General features: G+C 39.2%; 1 protein-coding gene across 4 annotated transcripts in view; it reads right to left on the reverse strand.

Moving 5' to 3' along the window:
- Positions 1–1,557: 1,557 nt before the first annotated feature.
- Positions 1,558–25,243, reverse strand: part of LOC114470573 (helicase with zinc finger domain 2-like) — a 30,560-nt gene continuing 6,874 nt past the window's right edge. The window contains exons 2-20 of one of the 4 annotated variants that reach the window (XM_028458815.1): positions 22,836–24,272; positions 21,253–21,433; positions 20,921–21,028; positions 19,315–19,826; positions 18,591–19,229; positions 16,540–17,329; positions 16,301–16,376; positions 12,845–16,226; positions 12,643–12,728; positions 12,426–12,551; positions 11,718–11,873; positions 11,450–11,594; positions 11,235–11,363; positions 10,954–11,146; positions 7,889–8,035; positions 7,182–7,391; positions 6,876–7,032; positions 6,235–6,402; positions 1,558–3,213 (exon numbers count right to left, since the gene is read on the reverse strand). In XM_028458815.1, the coding sequence (XP_028314616.1) occupies positions 3,107–3,213; positions 6,235–6,402; positions 6,876–7,032; positions 7,182–7,391; positions 7,889–8,035; positions 10,954–11,146; positions 11,235–11,363; positions 11,450–11,594; positions 11,718–11,873; positions 12,426–12,551; positions 12,643–12,728; positions 12,845–16,226; positions 16,301–16,376; positions 16,540–17,329; positions 18,591–19,229; positions 19,315–19,826; positions 20,921–21,028; positions 21,253–21,433; positions 22,836–24,163 (8,640 nt within the window). In that variant the 5' untranslated portion in view covers positions 24,164–24,272 and the 3' untranslated portion in view covers positions 1,558–3,106. Of the gene's footprint in view, positions 3,214–6,234; positions 6,403–6,875; positions 7,033–7,181; positions 7,392–7,888; positions 8,036–9,371; positions 9,461–10,953; positions 11,147–11,234; positions 11,364–11,449; positions 11,595–11,717; positions 11,874–12,425; positions 12,552–12,642; positions 12,729–12,844; positions 16,227–16,300; positions 16,377–16,539; positions 17,330–18,590; positions 19,230–19,314; positions 19,827–20,920; positions 21,075–21,252; positions 21,434–22,835; positions 24,273–25,243 lie in introns of those variants that run through there. The other 3 variants (XM_028458817.1, XM_028458818.1, XM_028458816.1) reach the window with 3 other exon arrangements.

Genomic DNA, 25,243 nt, shown 5'->3' on the forward strand with positions numbered 1-25,243 from the left:
AATGCTATTGTAGAAATAAAACAAACATTGATGGTCTATCATTGACCAGCACACTTCACACAGGTGACAGAGGGTGTTTAATTCACATCATGTATACTTCACCCTAACAAAAGTTTTATTTTTTATTTTTGTATTATTATTGTGCCATCTTACATACAGACATAAATCAATACATACTTACAGTATAGGCATTCGGGGGGTACAGTGTACAGCAAACATCAAGGTAATAACTAAAAAAAAAGACTTTACAGATCACTTCCACAATTTTTCTCCATAATAGCGAATGCTTAATGGCAGCTGTTATTCCTATAATGACTTTAAATGTGGCAGCATAATGGAGCAGTTGTTTTTTCAAAAGTGCAATGTTTGTTTATGATATGGAATTTATCCAAGCTCAAAATCAGCTGACAAAAAAACACAAATCTTTGTCCACAATCTGGTCACCAAAATAAATATATTTTTTTTCTTCCTGGAAACTAATCGTTTTTCCGGTGTCGGTCTGAGTTCACATCGGTTGTGAGCATGCGCACTACCGGAAAATGAATTTACTACTTACTTAGCTTTTTTCTACTTCCGCCGTGCTGAGATAAACATTTTTATTTCAAAGCTAAGGTTCAAAGCTAATGTTTTTTGACGAGTGCTGAATGGCTGCTTTTCTTGTAAAAAAAAATGTACAACTGCTCAATATACGAGGCAGGAGAGGTTCCAACGCCACAAAGAAATGATAGACAAGTTAATCTTCTTCATGGTGAAGGGCACTCCATCACCAGACACTGACAAGAAGGAGCTCCATACGAAAATAAATAATTTATTTTCCAAAAACACATGATTATAATATACATTGCAGTAAAAAAACAGTGACATGCAGTCAGGGTAGGCAAGGTAGGCAGTGCCTACCCAAGGGTGAATTGATATTTTCATTATTTGTTTTAATTATAATATAATTATAAATTATTTCTTTTTCAATTTCCGATAGCCTACAATACATATAAGTTTGAGAGTGTCAGCATTTTGTGCTTTTCATAGCCCAAATCGCTAAACATCGCTATTTCCTAACCGCTGTAAGGCAGGAGGAGGCCACACCCCGGAGTTGTTGTTGTTGACATTTTTTCTGTCTTTCTAATACAAACAACGGATGTGCTGCCGTGTCAAGAGATATATTTTGTTGGGAGAGTATTGAGGCTATATTAAATAATTGTTTCTGTTTCTTTAATGGTGTTTTACGACGTTGATTGTTTTAGATGGCCAAATGCTTGTTCATGTGGATCTTGTTGGGTTTTTTCTTTCTTATTATGAATTTTATATTTTGATTAAGCGCATTGAGATGACTTTCTTGTAAATTGCGCTACACAAATAAAGTTGAATTGAATTGAATTAACACTTGCCAGCAGGAACATATGACATTGTCATTGGTGTTGACATTGTTGGTCTCGATTTGGAACGGCCTGCCTACCCAACCCTGGTGCTCACGGCACGTCACTGCCCTTAGCTCATGTTATACATTATTTATTTGTGTCTGCAGGCTCATCTAAACTCTTTCCTGTGACTCGTCCAACATTAACGTTGAATTTAGGCCTTTTTATTCATTCATTTCAGATGTTTTTTTTTCTCATTTTAGAATTTGAATTTCACCTTTTGATGTATTTTAAAGAGTTTTGTCACAAATTATTATTGATGGATGAGGGGAAAAAAGTCTGTCCCTGTAAATGTTGTAGCCACAAGGAATTGTGGGGCAGCATTATTAGGTCTCCTTTGGTAAAGGATGCATCAGTGTTTCCTTGGCTAAATTAGGTTATAAAGGAAGCATTGAGCCTCCTTACCTAGCTTGAAGAGAATTGGAACGCTCCCTATCATGGCCGCCACTTAAACACTTTTGGGGGTTAAGGAAAAGTGGATAGGAATAGAGTGTTCTTCCTCTTCTGAGAAAATCACACATCAGTGAACAATCACCACATTTTGCTCAAAGGTCCAGTCCTTTGGAAGAAGATTGCTTCAGCTGCAAAACAGGTGAATTGTCCTGAAGGCAGCGCTACAGCAAGCCTCTAGAGTTCCACATTTTTAAAATGCATAACAAATAAACCATATGTGCTGCAGATTCGCAATTGTCACCAAAAAGTAGCCAAAAAAATATCTTCCTACACTCTGCTTGTTGCTCAGTTGATGATATTAGGTGGGAAAACGAGTGATTTCCACAAAAACTTTCCCAAAGTTTGCACTTTGATGTATAAATGACTCATAAAGTATGCAAGGCGTCAACAATATCCAACCAATGAGAGACAGGTATCAGTCCCTGCAGGATTTTCTTTTTTAAATTGCATTTATTTTGTGAGTAAGTTTGATTTAATTTCAGGAAACTATGGAAAATAATTTCAGGAAATTAAGAAAAATAATTTCAGGAAATTCTGAAAAATAATTTCAGGAAATTATGAAAAATAATTTCAGGAAAATTGAGTCCTTTGAACAAATTGAGATTTAAAAATGACTGCAGTCGTGTGATAAAACCCGTCAGTCACATGTTGAAAAACTTTTGCTCATTGAAAAGTGGGTGGGTTCAAACAAAAGGTGCTCTGTCCTGAGTTGTTTAATACATCTAGATGTAAATACCGTGAAAAAACAGATGGAATTTTGAACTTTTGTCTCATATTCATATTTTGATCTGAAACCCAAATGTCTTCAGTATACAATAAATACAAAGGAATTGACTTTGCCATTCCAATACTTTTGGAGGGGACTGTATATTATTATTTTCAAGTGTTATGCTTCTTCATTTTAGCTGGAAAAGGTCAGGACGATGTCTAACTGCAGAAAAGCTGAAGAGAACTCACACACACACACACACACACACACACTAACACACACTGTGTTTTTGACTCGGCTGCTAAACCAAAGGAATGTTTCTAGACTTCGAAGAGAAAGACAATCCCAAAAACAATTGCATGTTTTTTAAGTGTAGGTCAGCAGATGTTTTTATCTTTAAAATTATCGTTTTTAAAAAAGAGTAAAATGACCCTTAAAAACTTTAAAAAGTACAAGTTATTGTGGCGTACAAAATAGTACAATGCTCTGGTATGCTCTTTCATCACCACTTTGGTTGGAATTGATGAGGTTATCTTCGGACTGAAATCTTGCTTGCATCAGTCACTGCATTGTAAAGAGTGTAGTGGTTCAGCAGATGGTTCCATGTTGAGTTACAGCGGAGCAGCTCTTGGTCACCTTTGAAAGGACAAGAAGAGTTTAAAATGAAATGCTGCTACTGTAATCACCGAATGTGCTTTTCAAATTAATAGGTTTTTCATCTATAACTCAAGAAGACAAACCATAAACACAAGATATTAAAAAAGCACCAAAAAAAAAAGAAACGTGTCTCTCACATGGAGACACTTATTGATATATAACTGCACCTTGACCTGGTCCTTTCATTTGTAAAACTAGTGCAGTGCCTGTAGGAAGTATGAAGTATGTATTGCTGTAAAAAAAAGTGGGAGGTTAAGTAGCTTTTTCATGAATGACCAAATGAGGTTGTGTTTGAAGGTTGACATCAGGGACATTTAGGTTTGTTGTGAAATGTGTAGAGTGATAAATATATTTAAATGAACACACAATTCCTCTTTAACTCAGAATAAAAGTTAAATCCTCTTTAAATTGACCTTCTAAACACTTAATTCTTAGTGCAAATTTAATTCTGAACACACACACACACACACACACAATCGCTGCTCCACTCAAATCCCAGGAGGTGGGGGTGGGCTGTTCAGTGATTGGCTCTGCCGTGCACGTGGCTACGGCGTACAGCGATTAGCACTAGTGACTCTAGTGGCTCCGCGCCGCTTTTATGAAATAATTACTTAACGGTACTATTGCAGTCCAAAAAATTCCGACGTTTCACACCTATGGACCACGTGGCAGCTATGTTTAAAGTATCAGCTTTGTTTGTCCCTGAACCGCAGATATTTGAGGCACACACAGACAGACAGACAGACACACAGACACACAGATAGAGATTCATTGCTTTATAGATAGATGACCTGTTCTAACCACAATACTGATTTGAAACTATTTGCTTTATAAATTAATAATAGTAATAATTCTATTACTGTACACATATGGGCCTTATTTATAGTGCTGTCAAGAGATTAATCATGCTCTGTAATTAATTAATCTAATTCATCTCTTTTTTAGTCACACTTTAAAAATGCTGAGAAAAGCCCTCAAGTTGAGGTGTTTTCAATTAAATTGCGTTATTGCGGCAGATCAAAATATTGATGTATAACAAAGTAGCTTTATAAAGTAATTTATTGTTTGTTTTTAAAAGACTAGAACAGATGCAGGCGTAGCCATTTACATTCCTCTGTATTTGAAACTAGTCCCCGGGGCTACGTGTACTTTTGTCAATCTCCAAATAATAGAAAATTCAAGTGAAATAAAACATCATATGTAGTGATATGTTAGCACATCATAAACAGTAAGAACAATTTTCTGACACTGAACTTGTTGCTTTCTCTCTCCTTCAGATAATAATATTTATCCAGTGAGTTTGTTCATTTGTCAGAGACAGCAGTTAGCACTGTCCGAGTGTCTGCGCTAGCTGTCTGTGCTAGCTGCTACATGTTTAGCATTGAGGTGGTAGCGGAGGCTGCAAAGTTCCGGTGATAAGGCAAACTCTTTCTTGCACAATTTGCACACAACAAGGCTTTAGTTTTCCATCCAGTGTTTTTATAAGCCAAAATTAACGCAAACAAAGCTGAGCAGCTTGGCAGTCTCCCGTCTTGTATTGTAGTCTGTGCATCAGTATTATGGGTATACCGGGAACTCTTAAAACAAGAAAGGGTTCGCGCTGTTTGGAGTGCTAAAAAAAGTGATTAACTGCGTTATTTTTTCTAGTAATTAATTAATCGCAATTAACGTGTTAGTGACTTAATTATCAACCGTTTATACGCTCAGATCTATGCGTATACGGTATAGCGTACAACAATATCCACGCAAGCTTTGGTATTTATCATTTTTGAAGTGAACGTGAGCTACAATCAGATCTCATGTTAAGAGCCTAATTTATAAAAGCTGCATACGTACAAAAGGAAGTGTATGCCACTTGTAAGCAACATTTGGGATTTATAAAAAAACAAACTTGACGTGATAATGTGCACACCTCCATGGTAGCTTTGATCTGATAGCAAGCAAATACAGCATTAGTATCAGGACCCCATTTTCTGATACTAATAATAATAATGCATTGGATTTTCATAGACACTCAAAGCCCTTTCATTGCATTATTCTTTCACTCCAAACACAGTGGTGGTAAGCTACTATTGTAGCTACAGCATGTAGAGCAACTGCCACCCCACTGTGGCACCTGGTATTCTCAGCGGTCTCCCATCCAAGTACTAACCAGACCCAGCCTTGTTTAGCTTCCGGGATATGACGAGATCGGGCAATGACAAGCAGGTATGGCCATAACTAAGGTTGATGTATGATCAAATTGCTTTTTAGTAACTTGATATATCATCAATTTGCTGACGTTTAGGTAATCTTTAGATTATCTTGTTAATACTTAGGACAGAATATGAGCCTGCCATGCTCCTTGAGATCACCACTGCTCTTGAGGTATCAGGGTAAATGCTGCATAACATATGACCAGTTGAACATTTAAAGTTAATATTAACTGTTGGTGAAAATGACCACTCTTTTCCAGCTGATTATTCTGAGTATGGGTCTGTCGGGACAGGGAATGGGGTTGGCAGAATTTTTTATATGCTTGTAGTGTTGCCACTGTACCGTATAGCCTTTTTTACAGTTTGCACTTGAGCAGTGTCACTTACAGAGACAGTCCGAGTGTGGAGGAGAAAAAAATCAAACTACAGCATTGATCTTTTTACACTGGTATTATTCAATACCGATCCTAACGTTGGTGAAAATTCTACTCATATTTTTGGATCGATCCACACACCTCTAGCATGCAGGTGTGCTAAGCAGGGTGTTTTAAATCCAAAGATTTTTTGAAGCAGCAGGTTTTCAGGTTTTCGGCACATGCACACTTTTAGTCTGACTCCAACTCAATGTTTTATAAATGAGGCCCGAATGGACATAATAGAGTAGAAAGTGATTATACAACTAGATAACGTTAATGGCTTCTCCCCAACTCAAGAAGATAATAACTTAAGGGTGAATGGTAATTTTTCTCATTAATATGTGCAATGGTGATGGTCAATTCTAAAAATGCCTTTCTCCTATACTCACCAATGATGCAGAGTCCTTCTTTTGCTCGTGTAATGGCCACATTTATCTGGTTGGGATCCCCAACAAACCCCAGATTTTTAGATAGCCATGCTTTCTCTGCGTCATGGTTAATCCTCTCACTTGGTAAAGAGCACACCGTTGATATGAGTACATATCGCCACTCACTTCCTGTAAAACATAGATGACAACAAGACAACATACTTTTGGTTACTGTCTCTTTTTTAGAAATGTATACAGGATAAATAGAAAAAAGATTATTAAAGTTTTCCAGCAAACTGCAATACCATAACTCAACAAAACACACTGCTAAACCATTGTTGGTAACTATTGTAGCCACAGCTGCCTTGGGGCAGACTGACGGAAGCGAGGCTGCCATAGCGCGCCATCGGCCGCTCTGACCACCACAAACACTCACTCACACACTACATTCATACTAGGCAATGTGGGTGAAGTGCCTTGCCCAATGACACAATGACACCACTGGAGCGACTGTCTCTCACTGTGGCACCTGGAATTCTCAGTGGTTTCCCAACCAACCACTAACCAGGCCCAGACCTGCTTAGCTTCAGAGATTTCTATCAGTTGTTGCTTGTTGTTTTTGTTAAAAGTCTGCAATTAAAAGAACATTCTATCCACATCACCTTGGCTTTTTGAAATGGTGGTAATAGTGATTTGTTCCATCAGCTCGCCCTTTATTTCATCTTTCATTTTTGAGACTTGGGCATTGTAAGGTGATAGAATTACAATATCCTGAGGTTTGACTTTGGCGGTCTTCACCAACTTTTCAGCAATCGAGATCTACAAGGAAACAAACACAAGAATGCAAATAAAAGAAAACAAAGTAAAAAGGCATACATTTAAAAAAAAAAAAAAAAAAAAAAAAAGGCATTACTCTTCTTAGCAACATTTGCATCCATACAAAAGAAAACACAAAGCTTCAACAATACCACAATGTTTCGTTCCTCCTGGTTTGCTTTAGATTCCTCATTGCCTTGAGCACTGCTCACAACCAGACGGACAGTGTTTCCTTTTACATGCCCAAACACAATTTGCGATGTTTTCTGATTGACAAGCAGGACACTGCTGGGTTGCTCCACACCAGTTTTTAGCCTATTTTCATAAAATTCTTCAGATGGAAACTGGCAAATGTCCTCGTGCTAAAAACACAATATGAAGACAGTAAAGATAAAAATGTATTATGTTTCACATTCATTAAAAGATGGACTCCTGTACACAGTCTAAATGCGTTAAAAGCCAACCTAAAAGAAAAATGAGTGGTTCTGTGTTTTATTTGTACTTTTCAAAAATAAATCAGATCAACAAAATGTTCACAAATGAACCATTGGATTCTGGCATTTAAAAACAAAACTAAACACACAAAAAAACACAAGCCTGTGGCATCTTGTTTTCCAATAAACTAAATATCAGATTGCATTAAAGATTGAGCACCCAAATTACAATAGATTTTTAGGAGGAAATATCTGTTCGTTTTTATGTTTTAGTGTTTAAGCTTTTTTCAATTTCTGAAACCACAGGAAATATGTCCATAATAATAAACCACGGATATTTCTGCTGTGGATTTCCCTTTGCCTTGGCATGCACTGAAACACAATGCACAACAGGAGAAACAAAACCATGCATTTAAGTTGCTCACCATTCTATACTGGGTGTCCAACATTATTCTCTTGTTAGCATGGATTTCGTGGCAGCGTTCAAACAGAGACTTTGCCATTCCCAACTTCCTTGCACGATCGTTTTTCACAATCGGACGTAGTTGTTTGTGGTCACCGATCAAAACAACCTAAAGAGAAAAAAAAATAGAGGGATTTTTATGCAGTTAGCTAATAGCTATACTTCATTTTAAATTTTAAAAAATAGCGGTCTATACGACGAAAAAGCCCACTGGTTACAAGTGCTGCTTGTTTTAGCTTCACTATAATTCAAACCACACAGGGTTGATTTTCAGCCAAGAAAACAATTGTTATTTATCTTGATTTACTGCTGTCATATAAGTGACTCTAGAGTCTACTTCTGCCCTCTACACATATTAAAAACCTCTTTTTGCATCGACACACACAACCCCCCCTCACTGCTCCACATCTACAGTATATTTATTCTTTTAATTACTCAAATTAAGTAAAAGTCAAGGAATTAAAATGAGAAATTGTTCTAACCTTAGAGAGCTTTAGAATAGAATAGATATACTTTATTGTCTGTCCTGAAGCAGTGACAGAAACTATTTTTTGACATGGCCACAACAGCAATACATTCAGCACAATAAAACACATAAAATTGGTTTAAAAACACACAATGAGGATTATTTTAAGAATAACAGATGTTATGTTGTGTGGTTTGCAGTGTAATGGCTATCCCATGTTGCTCAGAGCAGTTATTGCGGAAGGGATGAAGGTGTGTTTATAAATGTTTTCCCGAGCCAGAGTAACGTTGTATCGTGTGCCTGATGGCAGTATCTTATAAAAACAATGAAGGGGGTGTGATGGCTCTTCTGTGATTAAGATGGCTTTCCCGATCACAGAGCGGTGGTGCAGTTCAAAAAGGGGTGTCTGCGGTGAACCAATAATTTTACTTGCCTGATTGACAACACGGAAAAGTTTGTTTTTGGATTTTATGGAGAGGGAGCTGTACCGGGACAAGATGTTAAATGTGAGAATGGATTCAATAAGTGAGACATAAACCAGGGTTAAAATGTGAGTGCTGACATTAAAAGTCCTGAGTTTCCTCAGGAGGTGGAAACATTGTTGTGCTTTTTTAAAAACAGCATAATGTGCAAAGGAGAAGGTGGAGTTAAGCTCTACACCCAGATATTTAAAAGTATCTACCTGCTCAATACGCTGACTTTGGATGCTCAAAGGTGAAAACACAGAAGCAGACAGTTTCTCTCTGCCCCCACAGCACAGCTCCTTTGTATTTGTAAAGTTTAGATCCAGATGCTTTTGATTAAAATTCTGGACTGCATGATGATAGTGGGTCAGTGCAGTACTGTCGTTCAGATGAGCCACTAACGCCATGTCATCTATCTACGTATTCAAAAAGGTTCCTTCTCTGTCAAAGGAAATGCCATTTGTGTAGACAGAGAACAGAACCAGCTCACTGGATGTAAAACCCTTAAAATGCACCTCTAGTGGCCTGTCTGATACAAAACTTTGGATCCATAAAATCAGTGTGGGATGAATCTGAAGGTCTGTGAGCTGATGCAGCAGCACACCTGTGTGAACAGTGGTAAAAGCAGAGGAAAAGTCCATAAAAAACATCTGTGCGTGTGTGTGAAAAGTATTTTTTTGTGACAGTGTCTAAAAGAATGAGGCATGCATCCTCTATGCTTCATTTTGCCTTGTAAGCAAATTGAAGTGAATCCAGTTTGTCTGCTAGCAAGCTGGTAAGAAAGTCACACACCACTCGTTCCATGCATTTTCACAGAACAGAGGTCAGGGCCACTGGTCTGTAGTCCTTCGGTCCTTAGGTGGGGGTTTTTAAGGGGATGGGAATGACGGAGGATTCCTTCCACTGGTTTGGGACCCATCAAGAGTCCAGAAGGAGCTGAAAGGGCTCTGTGAGGGCTCCTCCTATCTGTGTAGAACAGTCTTTAAGCACCCTGCCCTTGAGCCTGTCAGAAGCAGAAGCATTGTGTGGGTTGACTCTGCACAGGATGGACGTCACCAGCTGATGATGAGAGGCTCATGGGAAGCCTTGGCTGTTGTGCTGCTGGTGTAAAAATGGCTGAAGAAGGTGTTCATCTGCTCTGCAAGGGGAGCTGGGTCCAAGCCGCTGACCACCGGGGGTTTTGGGGCTCAGTCCATCACGCCACGCCTCCCTTGAATTTCCTGATGTTAATTTCTGTTCCACCTTTTTTAGTTTATTTTAGCCATCTTTGCCATCCTCCTGATCTCCTTATCCAGCTCCTTCACCCTGAGCTTCCTTCTAGGAAGGCTTTTTTCTTTTGGACCAGGCAGTTTTTTCATATCCCTTGTAACCCATTTCTTATTATTTGGATGTATTTTTATGAGCTGGATGGGAGTGAGGGTGTCCTCACAGAATTTAATGTATGAGGTCAGCACATCAGTCAGCATGTTAAAGTCATGGCCACGGTCATCAAAAAATAAATCCCAGTCTGTGAATTCAACGCAGTCTTTCAATGACTCGGTGGCCTCTTCATTCCGCATTCTGATGGATTTTCTTATGGATTCTCCGGTTTTTGATCAGGTATGTGGTGATGTCGCATCTGTTAAAATCCCCCAGTAAAAACACAGGCTGCACTCTAGTCTGATTGACAGCTCTCTTGTAGCTGTCCACTATAAAGTCAGGACCTGGTACATACACTAAAATCACTGTTATTTGGAAGAATGATTGTGGTAAATAGTGAGGTCTGAAGGACAAAATCAATAGTTCATTGTGCTTGCAGCACTCAGTCTCTCTCACTGTAAAGTTTGTTGCCCATTCGCTGTTGACAGCCATGCAAAGCACGCCCCCAATCCACTTCCGTGCTTTCGCTGCATCCCGGTCTGCGCGGATGACTTTAAAACCCTCCCAGATCAAAATCTACATCCTCAGACATCCATGTCTCTGTAAAGCAGAAAAGGCTGGTTTTGGCGGTAATCCGCATCGTACCTGTCAGGAGTTGCACTGGCAGAGTAGCGCCCCCTACAACCTTAAATACCAATACAATACAAACAATAATAAGATGGGAAAAACTTTAAATACCTTTTCTGGTTTGTTGCAGACTAATGGAATCAAAGCCTGGGGCTCAGTAGCCATGGCACATTCATCGATAAGGATCTGACGGGCATTGACAGTATCTATCAATGTAGGGTTAGAAGACTCCGTACATGTGCAGAGGATGATGTCATGATGTTCATATTCAAATGCACGTGCTTTGTTGAGAAGTCTTTTGTACCTAAGTTGATAACAATGAACACATTATTTTCATTCCTCATAAATACAGCATTCAAACTAATTAACAAACATTAACAAATGGAACTTACTTCTTAATCTCGTTAGCAGGGATTTTTTCTTTGTTCTCTAGAGCCTGTTGAATGTGTTTGTCAAATTCTTTGATATTAGCCGAGTGAATATTTTCTTCTTGTCGAATTCGATGATGCAGGGTGATACTCCTGAAAACAATACTTTCAAATGTTAGTTTTACTTGATGTTAAAAGATTTTCTCCTTGGATCTCATCATCTTGTGTGCTTGGCGTACTTGAGCTCAGCTTTAGAGCGGTCTTGGCGCATTCTACTCTGTGACCTTTGCAGGGTATTGTCAGGATAAGGGTACTCCAGCATCTCCACTCGTTGGCTGTAGACCCTGAGGGGCTTTATCCTTCCCCCAAGCTTCAATAGTTGCTCTGTAAGAACAGTATTTATAAAGACTTTATAGTACGTGATACATTATTCACATCACACGCGCGCATACACACACACACGCACACACACACACACACACACACACACACACACACACAACTTGCCTGCTACAACATCAACAGACTTGTTGGATGGTCCACAGTAGAGAATGACTTCCTTCTTGCTTTTGCCAGCTGCATCGACAAACTCCCTCTGGTTTTTGGAGTTCTGTTGGTGGAAGTGGAACACTATGTGCACTCCTACCACCGTTTTCCCAGTTCCTACGATATGAGTAGGAAAAATGCTCAAGTCTTTGCAGACCATATAATTGATATATAACTAAACCACAACTGTTGAGCAAGCCTGACTGAGGGGAGGTTCAGGTGGCGCTATGATCAGGTATTAGTGTGACTGGCTGAGAGACTAGAGAAGGAGAAGATTGAGTGAATGAGTGCCCACAGGTGCTACAGAGCCACCCATTATTTAAGTTGTGCCCCAACAAGAGCTTAAGTGAAGCCCCAGGCATGCCTGTGCATCTGCAGTTGTAATGAATCTAGGAGCCGTAATGGTGGACCACTGCTTCGCCCTGGCCCATGCAGGAAGGTGGCCCCTCAAAAGGAACCAAAGAGTCCTGAACTACCCCCCAAAGACCAAAAAGTGCCTCTAGATGCACCGAAAACTACAGGCGAAACACAGGAACCACCCATTTCCCAAGCACACCCGAGCAAGCATTGGACCCACATCTCATCCTCCATCTCAGCCTCCATCGTTCTCCATCTTGGCCAATAGCAAAATTGGGGATTTGGTTACTCTTTAAGAAAAAAAAACTGTACCTGGCGGTCCCTGGATGAGAGTGAGGCTATCATTTAAAGCTGCATTCACAGCCCGATTCTGACTCTCGTTCAGCTCTGCTGTTCCTTTTAGTTGCTCCATTTTAAAATCTTGGAATGTAGTATTTACTGAAAGAAAAAAAGATTTTGTGAGAAATATATATATAAATTTGAATAAATCAGAAATCATTATGTTTTTACTAGTGAAAAATATACAAACCCGCTGTTTGAATCTTCATCCCAAGGGCTACGGCCTGGACAAGATCACATGCAGTTTGGATGTTAACTACTGCACTTTCTTCACGGCTAATGAAATAAAGAAAATTTATTTCTCACTAATTATTATCAGAGGAAGAACTGTGATAATTACATAGCTAATGGTAAATTAATATAAAACCAAGATAAACTTCTATGAAACTTACATGTCTGGAGGAAGCTTAGGAATTATTTCAACTGTGAAACAAGTGTTTTTCTGAAAAACACACTGAGGAATGGTCTCCATTGGTAGATGATTAATGTTGAAATTCATCAGACTTTTGCCATGCTTTTGCTTCTCTAAACCGATGATGAGACCATGTGCTATCCAAGTAAACTCTTGAGGATCCAGCATAGGAGAATGTAGGACTGTTGAAGTTATTTTGATGCCCCTTTTCCGTATGCAGAGAAAGGACTTTTTAAAGGTCTGTTCATTGGCCCATTCAGTCATCCACTCTTTGGGTATGGAAATGCTTCCTCTGAGTGTGCCTTTCTGCACTTGAGTAAATTTAATCAACATGTTTTCAATGATTATACTGTTATTTTCTCCCACTGCTCGGACTGCTGACTCCATATCACACAAAGGTTTCCAGATTTTTACATACTGCTCAGTGTCACGATAATTTAGTTTAGATGGATAATCAGCACATCTGGAAAAACATTTGACACAGTTGCGAACATGGTCCACACAAATTTCAAAGTTTGGCTTGATCTGCACTAATTGGAGAATGGGCATGTGATAGCCTCTTTTCACTTCTGATGTAATTTGGACCTGAAGTGCATTACCGGGCTCTAGTGAGAGGTCGATGTTGACCAAATTTCCAGCCTCTGGCATTTCTTGTGTCCCATTATCAGTCTTGGTTTGAGAAACTTTGCAATCATTTTTCAGTTGCTTCGTGTTAGCTTGCTCAATGAGAGAAATTGCAATAGGCCAGTTTTCCTTTTCAACTGCCTCAATTGTAGCTTTCCATAAAGAAAGTGGAAGCTCAACACATGGTCCACGAGTCTGAATGGAGGGCTTTGTTTTGTTAGCTGTAATGATGAACTTTTTCCATTTAAGTGTGACGTTATCGTTCTCTTCATCATAAACTGGTTGATCCTCGACTTGTAGATCTCTGTACATAATCAATAAACTCCCAGCAAAAATGTTGTTGTTTAAAGGAAATGCCACTGCAAAACTGTTTCCTTCAGAATCAGCCTGGACTACAAAAGCTAACTTTGAAACACTGTGTTTTATCATGCTCACTGCATAGAAGATCTGTTCAGACTTTTGTTGATACCTTTTTGCTTTTTTGTGGTTTTCTTCAAATTCCCTACACATTGTCATGATCTCTTTTTGAGTGTACGGTACATTCTCATCACTAATGACAGAATGGATAAGTCTCTGTACAATGATATCCATGTATCGCCTAATTGGTGAAGATGCCTTGGTGTAAGACATTAGATTCAAAGAATAATGCCCAACATCTGCTGCAAGAGAGTTTGAACAGACAATATTCCCCTTACTATTGCATCCTTTGAACTGATTTATTGCAGGCTGAAGCTGGGGGTGAATGTCATCTGCAGCTATCAGGTCAATCATTTTGTCTGTATCCTTTGTTTCCACAGCTGAACAAATATCCTCCCACACTGACCTAAGTAAGAAAAAGCTTTCAAATCCTGGGCGTTGTCCATTATGTTTAACTTTGTGGCGCAGATGAAAAGACAATGGTATCACCTTTCCAAATTTGTCCACCAATTCTTTCATTTTGGCATGATTTGGCTTCTCCTGACAGCAAAGAGGCGTACAAGACTTGGTTTTTTCTGAAGCCGTCAAAGTCTCAGACACAAGTCTGTTAAATAGCACACTGAGTTCTTCAATCATCAAATGGGCTTTGCGTCTCCCTGGCAATCTTTCTTTATCAGGCTGGGAGTATTTCCAATCTTTAAGTCTGGTTTTTCTCTGACCTTTGGCAAAGGAATATGCCGCGGTGACACAGTCTTCTACTGTATCAAACCTGACATTGTCATTTTTTTTTTGGGTGATAATAACATCGGCCTCTTCATATGACAGCTGCTTGTCAGATTTAATCAGAGAAAATTGAAATGTGGGCTTTCCAATTATCTTGTTTGTTTTGTTTTCTGCTGTGAAAATCAATGAGACCACACCACGATCTTCACCTGGTAGAAGACTAAAGATTCCAGTACTTAAGGTTTGGGCAAACATATGAATGTGATTTTCTACATGATTGTAGTATGTGGAACCTCGCTGTCTTGCATTTGCATCCAGATTACTGCCCGGGATTACAAAACTTGCCACATCTGCAATATGAACTCCAAGCTTGTACCGGTCACCCATGCTTTGTACACTGATGGCATCATCTAAGTCTTTTGCTCCAACAGGGTCTACGGTGAAAGTGATCACATCACGCATGTCTTGTCTATGAGTTTTGTTTTTATCGACCAAGGAAGAAACCTTTTTTGGTTTGCATGCTTTAGTTGTAATTTTAAGTTCTTTTTTTAAGATTCCTAGTTCGTTGCTGAGAGATCCACTGATTGGAATAATATCAATGACTTTTCCCAATGGAAACAAACATGTGTCTTTCCAGCCGATCACTTGCACTAAAAACAAACTGTTGTATTTCAAGTTAACGTCAAAGCGCTTATGTCCCACAAATTCCCACTGTTCCTCATTTTGCTTCCAAATTGGAATAAAGTTTTGCGTTTTTTTGTTAATAAGTATGCATATTTTTGTCTCAGTTCCAGTGATTGGTACCATCATCTTTCGGATGTGTTTGTTATCAGAAGCTGATTTTGCTCTGGTATGATCCTCTTCTTCAAGCTGACACAAAAGTACACGTGCTGATTCTGATTTCGTGGTGATACTGATCACCCTGGCTGGTGGTTCGACGCAGACGACAACTTCATCTCCTGTAAAGGCTTTACCGAGATTCTTCTTTCCTTCGATGCTTATCTGTTTATTTTGGCTATTACGTGGTATAACATAACCTGTCCTGTAAGTGGTCATCACAAATTGTCCTGGCATGTATGTCTCAGGTAGTTTTTCACAAAGCTCAAGCACATTTTTGTCTTCATCTGCATGCTGGCTGATGTGTGCTGCAAGGATCACATCATTTGTGTCTTCAAATTCTGAGCAGGTTCTGTCAGAGTTATAATCTTCTTGCATTTCTTCATACTCTTGTTCATATTCTTTTTTCAACTCCTGAAGAATTTCATCACTGAGATTGTTGCTTTCTTCATCAAGTTCAGCCTTTTGAAACCTTGTAGTCTCCTTAACATCTCGGTTGAAGACTTCTTTGGAGAAATTTTGTGGTTTCACGCTGGAGCAAAGGAGGCAATGGTCAAAATAATTCTTCCAAATTCTAGAGCATTTTCCAGAGCAACTGAGGGCAACAGCATCTCCAACTATGACCACTAGAGATTGAGCTCTTGTCATTGCAGTGTTTAATACACAGGCGTTGTTGAATAGCTCCAGACCTTGGAGATTAGCTGTTTTGAGGCTGTCTCGTGTTTGTACTGCAGTGATAATGACTGCCCTGAACTCTTTTCCTGTTGAAAGATGAAGAGAGTTTTGGTAAGCAATGTAAAAGTTGAAAGTAAAAAACAACATGAAATACCTTTACCTTGTACATTTGCAAGATTCTCTACACACACTTGGGAAAGGTGTCGCTCCAAAAGCATTTTCCTGATAAGACGAACCTACAAATGTGGAGAAGCCGTGATTTTAAAGCCTACTCATTTTTCCTAGTAAGTAAGCTAGTAAGAACTATGTGCAAAAAAATCTCAATACTTTTAAGACATTTTTGTTTCTTATGTTTTGTAATTTGTAAAATTAGACAAAACAAAAAAAATACATTTGTACCTGTAATCCCTCAGAGAGAACACAGATTGAGCCAGAATCTTTGGGCCCCCAAGATAATGGCCAACTGTCCAGAATTTCTGTCACTGTTTCAACCACTACAGTAACCTCTTGCATGTTGTACCAAGTTAATGACACATCATCCAAGATGCATTCTCCTCGGACATGGTGAAACTGTAAAGCATGACCGTTTGGTGGAGGAGGAACATTTCCAATATCTTTGATGATGTCATTTTTAACAGAGTAGAAATTAGTGGATACAAACTCCACAATTTCTTTTGTTGATCTGTAGTTTTCATTGAAAATAATTCTGCTGTTTTGGGCAGCATCACAGTTTTGGCCTTGATATAAGTGAAACAGACGAGTCAGAAGTGAACAATCAAAACTGTGTTGATTGGAGAAAAGCTTTGGTCGAATTTGCATGTGATCTCCCGCTAAAACGACTCTGGTGTTTGGGCCAGCAAGATTAATGGCCATTAAGGCTTCACATTCAAGCATTTGAGAGGCTTCATCAATAAGAAGGTGAGTGAAGTAGCCATCAGGAAGCTTTAGGTCTTGGAAATATCTTGCCACTGTTGTTGTAGTTATGACTATGTTGTGGCAATCCAGTTCTTGTTTTATCTGTGGAGGCAACTTCTGATCATCTTCTATAAAATGACAGTACTTGGAAGTAATTTCATCTGTTGCAGCTTTAGCCTTTCCTTGTTTGCTTGCTTTTATTCGCATTATCTTCAAATTGTTATTTTTCTCAAGGAATGGATGAAGGTGTTCTCTGACGTACAGATCTGCAGAACTGTAAAAAAAAAAAAAAAAAAAAAAAAACAACAATCTAAATCAAGTTTTCTTCATAAAAACAGAAGCAGACTTTACATCAAGTAGTTGGAGATACAAATGCCTTTGCACATGACATGGTAGCAACAACTCTGGTCTCTGGTCCTCCTTGAAAGTCAACACACTTTACAACCAGCAAAGTTACCCAAATTACCCAAAGTTAATGGGATCCTCCACTGTTTTTACAAATGTGGCCGAAAACATTTTAAATGTCCTTCAAATAGGACTAATTTATTGTTTGAGAGTCTGTGCACCGCCATGTTGAAATGACATCATTGATCACACCAATCACCCCTTTCAGCTTGAGTTCTATAGGAGGTGAAACATTCAGGATAATTTTGCAGCTTTTTCAGTCAAAATGACAACTTGTGCTGCTTTGGGTTGCTCTAAAAATCAGTAAAAGTTCAAAAAAAGTTGATGTAAACCTCTTTTGTTTACCGAAATTTGATAAACAAAATCCATGCTAAGTGAGAGCAGAAGAAGAGCAAAAAATCCGAACTCAAACCATTAAACCATACCTTCAACCATTTCTGACAAGAACACTGGTTCTTTGCAGCAGACAGATTCAACTTGGGTCGGCATTAATGAACTGCAGTTGATCCTGGTTGCCTGTATTTACATGCACGGAGCTCGTCTTCTTTTTTTCATGCCATCTACAAAGCAGCAGAGTTGGAACTCTCGCCCCCTGCAGTCACAGATTTTTTCAGGTCACGGATTTTGTTTATCAAATTTTGTTAAACAAAAGAGGTTTACTTTGACTTTTTTAACTTTTACTGATTTTTAGAGCAACCCAAAACAGCACAATTTGTAATTTTGACTGAAAAAGCATCTAAATGACCCTGAATGCTTCACTTCCTTAAGAACTCAATGGACGAAAAGGGGCAACTCGTGTCATCAATGACATCATTTCAACATAGTGGTGCACACACTCTCAAACGGTGAAAATAGTCCTATTTTTAAAAGTTAATAAAATTAATATGGTGCAAAATAATGCATTTTGCATTATTTTACACCATATTCATGTCCATATTAGAAGGCATAAATCTTCTAATATGGACATTTCAAAGGTTTTAGGCCACATTTGTAAAAACAGTAGAGGATCCCTTTAAATCCAAAATTTAAAATCTTCATTCATCTTTTTGGGTCTTTTTTTTTTACCATGGTTCAAACTATATAGTCAAATCCTATTTACATATTTCAATAACCTTTTTATGATACATTACCTGTTTGTGTGAGTGCAAATTAGCACTTTGTTCAATGGGTTATTACAAAGCTCTCTGGCCGCTGTAGCAAGGGTGAGTGTTTTTCCAGTTCCAAATGGTCCATAAATAAGGAATGGTGCCACAAGGTCATCGTCATTGGTTTTTCCAGTTATAAAGGCTATTGCAGACTGCTGCCTTGTGTTCAACTTTTCACAGGTCGTATTACTGTCAGGAATCCTACAATTCTGAAGGTCTGGTATCACATTTTTGGTGTCCTGGAGTAAGTCTACAGCCTTGTGCATGTTGCAGAACTTGAGGCGTTCAAGCTGGAACTGCACCTCCATTTGGTATGATTCATCTCCTTTGAGTCTAAGATCAACACAACATTGCTTTGACAATAGCAAATGTAATTTGTTCTTGCTTGACCATTGTTTCATAATGCTTGCTTCATAGACCTTGGAGTTTTGATGACCAGTAGTTAAAGTTGATATTAATGCAAAGTGGACACTTTGTTTGAGAATTGTCCCCTCAGGTGTGTCCATTGTGAGATTACAAGGCATTGAAACAGCACCAAAAAGTTGTTGTGGAGGAGCTACCATCATCCCAGACTGCGTGCTGTACAATATGTGCTTTGTCAATATTTCTCCTTGAAGATTTAGTCTGGTGTAAACAAGAATAAAAACAATCAATTGTTACTTTACATAGACACTTAATAGCTAACGTGAAGAAAAAAAAAAGATCTTACCTTGATACAATTTGATCTTCCGCTTGTTCCTCATCATACAAGAAGTGATGCATTCTTTCTTTGTAGTTCTGGCCATTTAGAGGTGTTCTACTACTGGAAAACATGTATACAGAGCTAACCTGTGCTGGTTCATACTCTGTCAGTAGCTCTTCTTGTTCCTCAAACCTGGTCGAACATGGAATAATAACCTTATTGCCTCTATGCCAGCGTTCAGCAATGAGAATTGTGGCTCCTTGGTTTATAGTTGGCTCCTCGGATTGTTTGACTGACTGCTGACCTGCTATTACTTTGATTTTTCTCAACAGTACTGGTCTCATGTCAAAATCTAAAACTATCCACTGTTTATACAGTCCTGGGTTGGAGGACTTGAAATAGACAGAGATGGAATAGGTGTTGTCTTCAGTAAGAAAGCATTTTCCAGAAGAGTAGATGCAAGGCACACCATTATCCTCAGAGAAGAAGAACGAGGCCCCTGGTTCCTGCTTCAGCAGTGCCACATGAATTAGCGGTCTCTGTGAATAAACACAGAATACAGCAGGCATGTGTAAAAAGCTCAGGAAAGCCAGCTATTATAAATAATTACACTCTTGTCAATCAATGATTAATTTCAAAGTAATATATAGTATAGCTAGATTACTTTTATCTTTATAAGAGAGCAAACATGCTTTGCATCATTTATGTTGCTCCATAAATATAATAAATTAACTTGGTTACTTTATTTTGGTGCACTTCTAGTTAGACATGCCAAAATAAATGCTACTCAGTGCTACTTAGAGAGTGGGCAGTGTGCAGAGGGTGGCCATACCCCTAACACTGAAATGCAGGACATTGTTCAAAACTGTGCGCAGCTCACGATTCATGTTCTCACACTGTACGGACTGACACTCTGACAAGATCTGACTGCTCAAACTGTACATCCATACACAGCACGTTGGGGTCTTGTTTCCAGAAATGCAATGTACAAAATAGAAGGAGAAGAAGAAGGAGAAGAAGAAGAAGAACTCTGAAGCGTCGCCATTAAAAAAGAAGAAGAAGAACCCAGAAGCGCAGAGACACTCGTAAATCTCTGCAAAAAGAGCTTTAAAAAAGAAAAGACAGCAATGTGATGGACCAGGAACTGGCTGGACAGACGATGGCAATACATTCCGTCATATTTACAGTGGTCCTATGGTGTTCGCACATGCACAGTGTGAGCTTTTGAGGTTAGCCACTCCGTGGCACTGCTTCAACAGTAATACCTTCATGAGGAGCGACTGTATTTCAAACATTGATTTTCTTACGACCATACGATTGCTGATGGGGAGCCGGTCGTGAGGTGTTAATTGCTTCTCGTGACCCAATGTATACTACACCATGCAAGACACACAATTTAGCAGAGACTCAGCCCGATCACAAAAATAGACGCACAAGTCAAAAATTGCCTCAAAATGGGCCAAAAATTGCACAGTATATGCCCGCCTTTATGATTCATCACTTGGATTAAATAGTTTTATTGGAAATCTGTTATTGACAATGACACTAAGAATGTGGTGAACTGTTGTAACAGAAGTCATTGCACAAAGTTGCACCACTTAATCTTACACTTTAAACCACTAAAAATACTCACCGGTGTCTCAACGTGGAAGTTCCAAGTCAAGGCTGTATCTCCTTTATCACACTTTACAGTCAGCTCTTGGTCACAAGAGATGCAAACATCATCCACTTGTTCAGACATCTAGTTTAAAATAAGACCATAGAGTGGTCCACAACAAATCATTGATCTAGTGACAACAAAATATTCATGGGGTATTTACACAACCGTTCAAACAGAGAAGTAATAACAAAAAACACAAAGTTCCTTTAAATGTTCTCACCAAAAACGTTTCTCAAGTTTTTTTGTCAGATGTGAATTTCAACATAATTGCAAGTAGTTGCACATGAATGTTGGCTTGTACTCACAATGTACTCTTCATTGCTGCTGTTTCTGTATTCCTCCAAGACCCTTTCAATGTAGCTATGCCCAAAGGTTTCAGAGATTTGACCCATGCTGTTTCTTTTAGCGGCTCGCATCATCCACTCCTGCAGCTCCTCTTCAGAATGAGCTTTAGGGCAATTGATGCCATATTTGCAATTTTCAGGTCTAGAATTTAATGGAAAAGTACAATATGCAGTTATTTATTACAAAGGCTGGCAACAGTGTTTCCAAGGTTGGTCAGGTTGTTGCCCTATTGTGCTTCATTGGTTCTGGCAAAATAGATTTGGGTTGATGAAAGGTGGGGGTTTTTTTCACAATATTTGGAGCATTTTTAGAAAATCTTCATATGACAATAGAAACAAAATGTTGCAAAATATAGCAAAAACTTGTATCATCAGTTTTTTGTTTTGTTTTGTTTTATTAAATGAGGTAATTTATCCAACTTGGTATCATCAATCAGTAGGGATGTAACGATTAATTGTGAAAATTGAATCGCAGTACTATTTGAAACCAGCAGCAATCCATAAATTTTGGCAGCGGGCGGAATCTGCTAATCCCTACCCCGGTAAGGGAGGCTAGGTTTTAAAAACGGAGCGGAGAGAGGAAGGATTCTACAAACTGCAGCTTTAAGATTAGGACTGGTTTTTATTGAGCTTGGTGGGTTTTGTGTATTGTTGGAACTAGAAATTATCAGTTAGATCTGGCAACCCTGCTCTAGAATTGTGCAGATAAGCTGAACCTTTAACATGTTTATAAAAATGAAAATGTAGATCAATTTTTATAAACACACACATAAAACTTGTTGGACATTATGATGATCAATTTATAAAAATGTCCAATAAATCAAAAAAAAAGCTATTGTATTATCACAAAAGAAATCTAAAAAGGTCTAGAAAAGGCATCTAATATTATGTTTTTTCCAATTATTCTGGTTCTTTAAGCTACAATAGTTGCTTAAAACCTTGCTCTCTTAGACTTGATTACCAATTGTCTGTTGCCTTTGCTGATCCATAGATAGACTTAAATCTTTCCATAAAAAAATATTTTTAAAATACACATTTTAATGCCACTTGTTCAAATGAATTGACAGTTTTTAAGTTCAAATCAGATTTAATTACCCCAAGGGTCCAAAATCTGCTCCAAATTATGCCTACAGCAAAGACTTTCTGTGTCACAAATAGAAATCTTTAGTGATTTTAGATTGTATGTATCTCAATAATGGACAGAATAGATAGATGTGATTCCAAATAAATTCTTTGTAGATATTACTTTGTACTTATTAAGTTGTATGTTTTAGATCAAATATTTTAAAAGCATACACCATTTTTACATTTGCTGTTATTCAGACTTGACAATTCAAGAATGTTTTTTTATTTGTTAGAAACCATACACATGTAATATGTAATAACTAGAAATGTAGTTGCTGCCAAAAAGCATTTGGTCAGATATGATCAGACAATGACAGTTTTCTCTCCAAAGCAACAGAAACATGTGACAGAGAGGTTAATCTATTTTCCTGAACATCATCATAAAGCAGGCTAAAAATAAATGAGGAGTAGATTTTTACCCATTACAGAGCCAAAGCTCAGCTTGACAGGTGTGTGGAGGTGGCCGCCCTCTCCACTCAGTGGTGGTGTCCTCTGAGAGTAACTGTGCATGCTTTGGGGTTGTGCAGTGGTGGTAGAAACTCTCTGGTGTGCTCAGGGTCAGATGACAAACTTTGCAGTACAAGGGGACGTTCCTGGCCTTTGCCTGCTCTTGCTCACTCAGCTGCAGGAGAAAAGATTGGACTTCGAATCCGCTGTTTTCTGCCTCCCAGAGAACCAGCTCCACCTCACTCTGGGCGGAGTGGCAGTGACCAGGCTCGTGCCAGCAGGGCTTTCTTTTCCTTACATGACTGCAGCATTCAAACTTACAGTTTGGGGGAAGAGGCCGAATCTGACTAAAGACCTCCTCTTTTTTATTATATGTGTGGTACACTAGGACTGGCTTCCATTTGTGTGCTGCATCTGATGTGCATGTGTCGTTCCACCTTTTTCCAGATAGTTTTTGAGGTCGTTTATTAAAGCACTCTTTGCATAGCTCAGTGAATTTCCCTGGAAACTGCTGGATAATGTATTCTGCTGCCTGTTGAGGTGGCTCAGATTCTGTAAGAAGTCGCATTAGTTTGTTTTCATTGATATTTCTGTCTCCAAGAAAGTTCCATACAGTGGCCTCTTCACAACTTCTGGCATAGGTACATTCATGTCCATGCTCTGTACATCCAGAGCCCTCCACAAAGTGAATACACACTTTATAAAGGATGTTTTTATGAAAGGGTCGCTTAGAGACAGGCCTCCACTGTTTAGAGGCCTTAGCTTTTGCTAAAAGGATACTTCTACCACACTTGTGCAAAACAGACTTAATTGTGTAGGATATATCTCTTTCCTTTGCTGAGCACAGCTCACAAACAACCTTTAAATCCACAAGCCGTCTGAAGTGGTCTAAAGCTTTGCCATTGTCAGATTGATTCGGCCCCTGCTCAGACATTGCCACTAGATTACATAGGAGAGCATCATCCAATCCCTGATTTTTTTCAAAAGTCCATACGGCAGCTTCTTCATCACTTCTGGCAAAGGTACAATTGTCTCTATGCTGCATGCACCCAGAGCCCTCTTTAAAGTACATGCAGACCTTATATTGACTCGGGTTAAACTGTGAAGGCCGTTTGGAAACAGGCCTCCATATGCTGCCTCCTTTGACCTTGCAGAGCAGGATATCATATGCACACTCATGATCGACTAATCTTAATGCATATGTAATTTCCCTTTTCTTCACGCAGCACTGACGACAAACAAGTTTGAGGTCATGTGTTTCTCGGAGAGGAAGCAGTCCATAGTCACTTGTTGACAACATGTCCTCGTCATGGCATTTCTCACAGAATTCTCATTAAGCTTAAGGTTTTTACGACTCTTCAGACAGATGAAGCGCAGTCTGGGTTATCGGTAGCTGTCATTCAGAATGTCTGGAAAAGAAAAAAATAGAAAGCCATTAATGAAAACAAAGAGTTGTGAATGTAGCTATGGTTCTATAAATCCCGAATGACCGCCAGAGGCGATGCTTTCAGCACTGGATATACTCCTTTGCCCATGCGCAGTGCGACTATGTATACTAACAATGTTACCTGTGACCCCTGGATGACGTGGAGGAAGCTTTTTTCTTCCGGTGTCACTCCACGGCACTTTCCTACAAAATCTTCTTGAGGGAGCACAGGAAGATTCTAAGTGACAAAGAGCTCAGGCGGTAAATTGGGATTCAAAGAACCATAGTTACATTCGTAACTCTTTGTTCTATTTCATCCCTGCTGACCGCCAGAGGCAGTGTTTTAAGTACTGAATGACTTTTACCAGAAAAGTCACAAAGAATCCTGCTTACCACCCTTCAGTGTGTAGGGTCAGAGGACTCTGGTCGAAGGACCTGAGCCAATGGATGGGGTGTGGCCACATTCATCCTGAAAAATCAGAAAAAAGTGCCCAGTGATGCCCATGAGGCCACGGCACAAATGTCATCCAGGGGCACTCCCCTCAGGGCAGCTCATGATGGAGCAACACTCCTGGTAGAGTGGCACCACACACCAGATGGGAGGGGACGGTTGCAGCCTGCAAGCCCTTTTCAAGAATAGGGACACTAGCCTGTGGCTACCAATTATGCTATTTTTGACCATCATATGTCAACAAGATATTGCTGCAACATTAACTCTTAGGATTAAATGAGAGAGCCCTTTGTCCAGAAGAGACTGGAGGAAGTCCAGAATAGTTGGCACAGGGCAGTACACTGGGTCTTCATCCCGCCTTGTACACCAGTCAGAAAACAGTTTCCATCTGTTCTCGTACTGGATGCGAGTAGATAGCGCTCTTGCATTCATTATTATGTCTGACAAGGTCTGCACAGAAGATGCTTAGCAGTGCCTCGGGCCCCCCAGTCGGTCTTATGGCC

The sequence above is a fragment of the Gouania willdenowi genome, chromosome 10 (assembly GCF_900634775.1).
Source record: "Gouania willdenowi chromosome 10, fGouWil2.1, whole genome shotgun sequence".
Lineage (NCBI taxonomy): Eukaryota > Metazoa > Chordata > Actinopteri > Blenniiformes > Gobiesocidae > Gouania > Gouania willdenowi.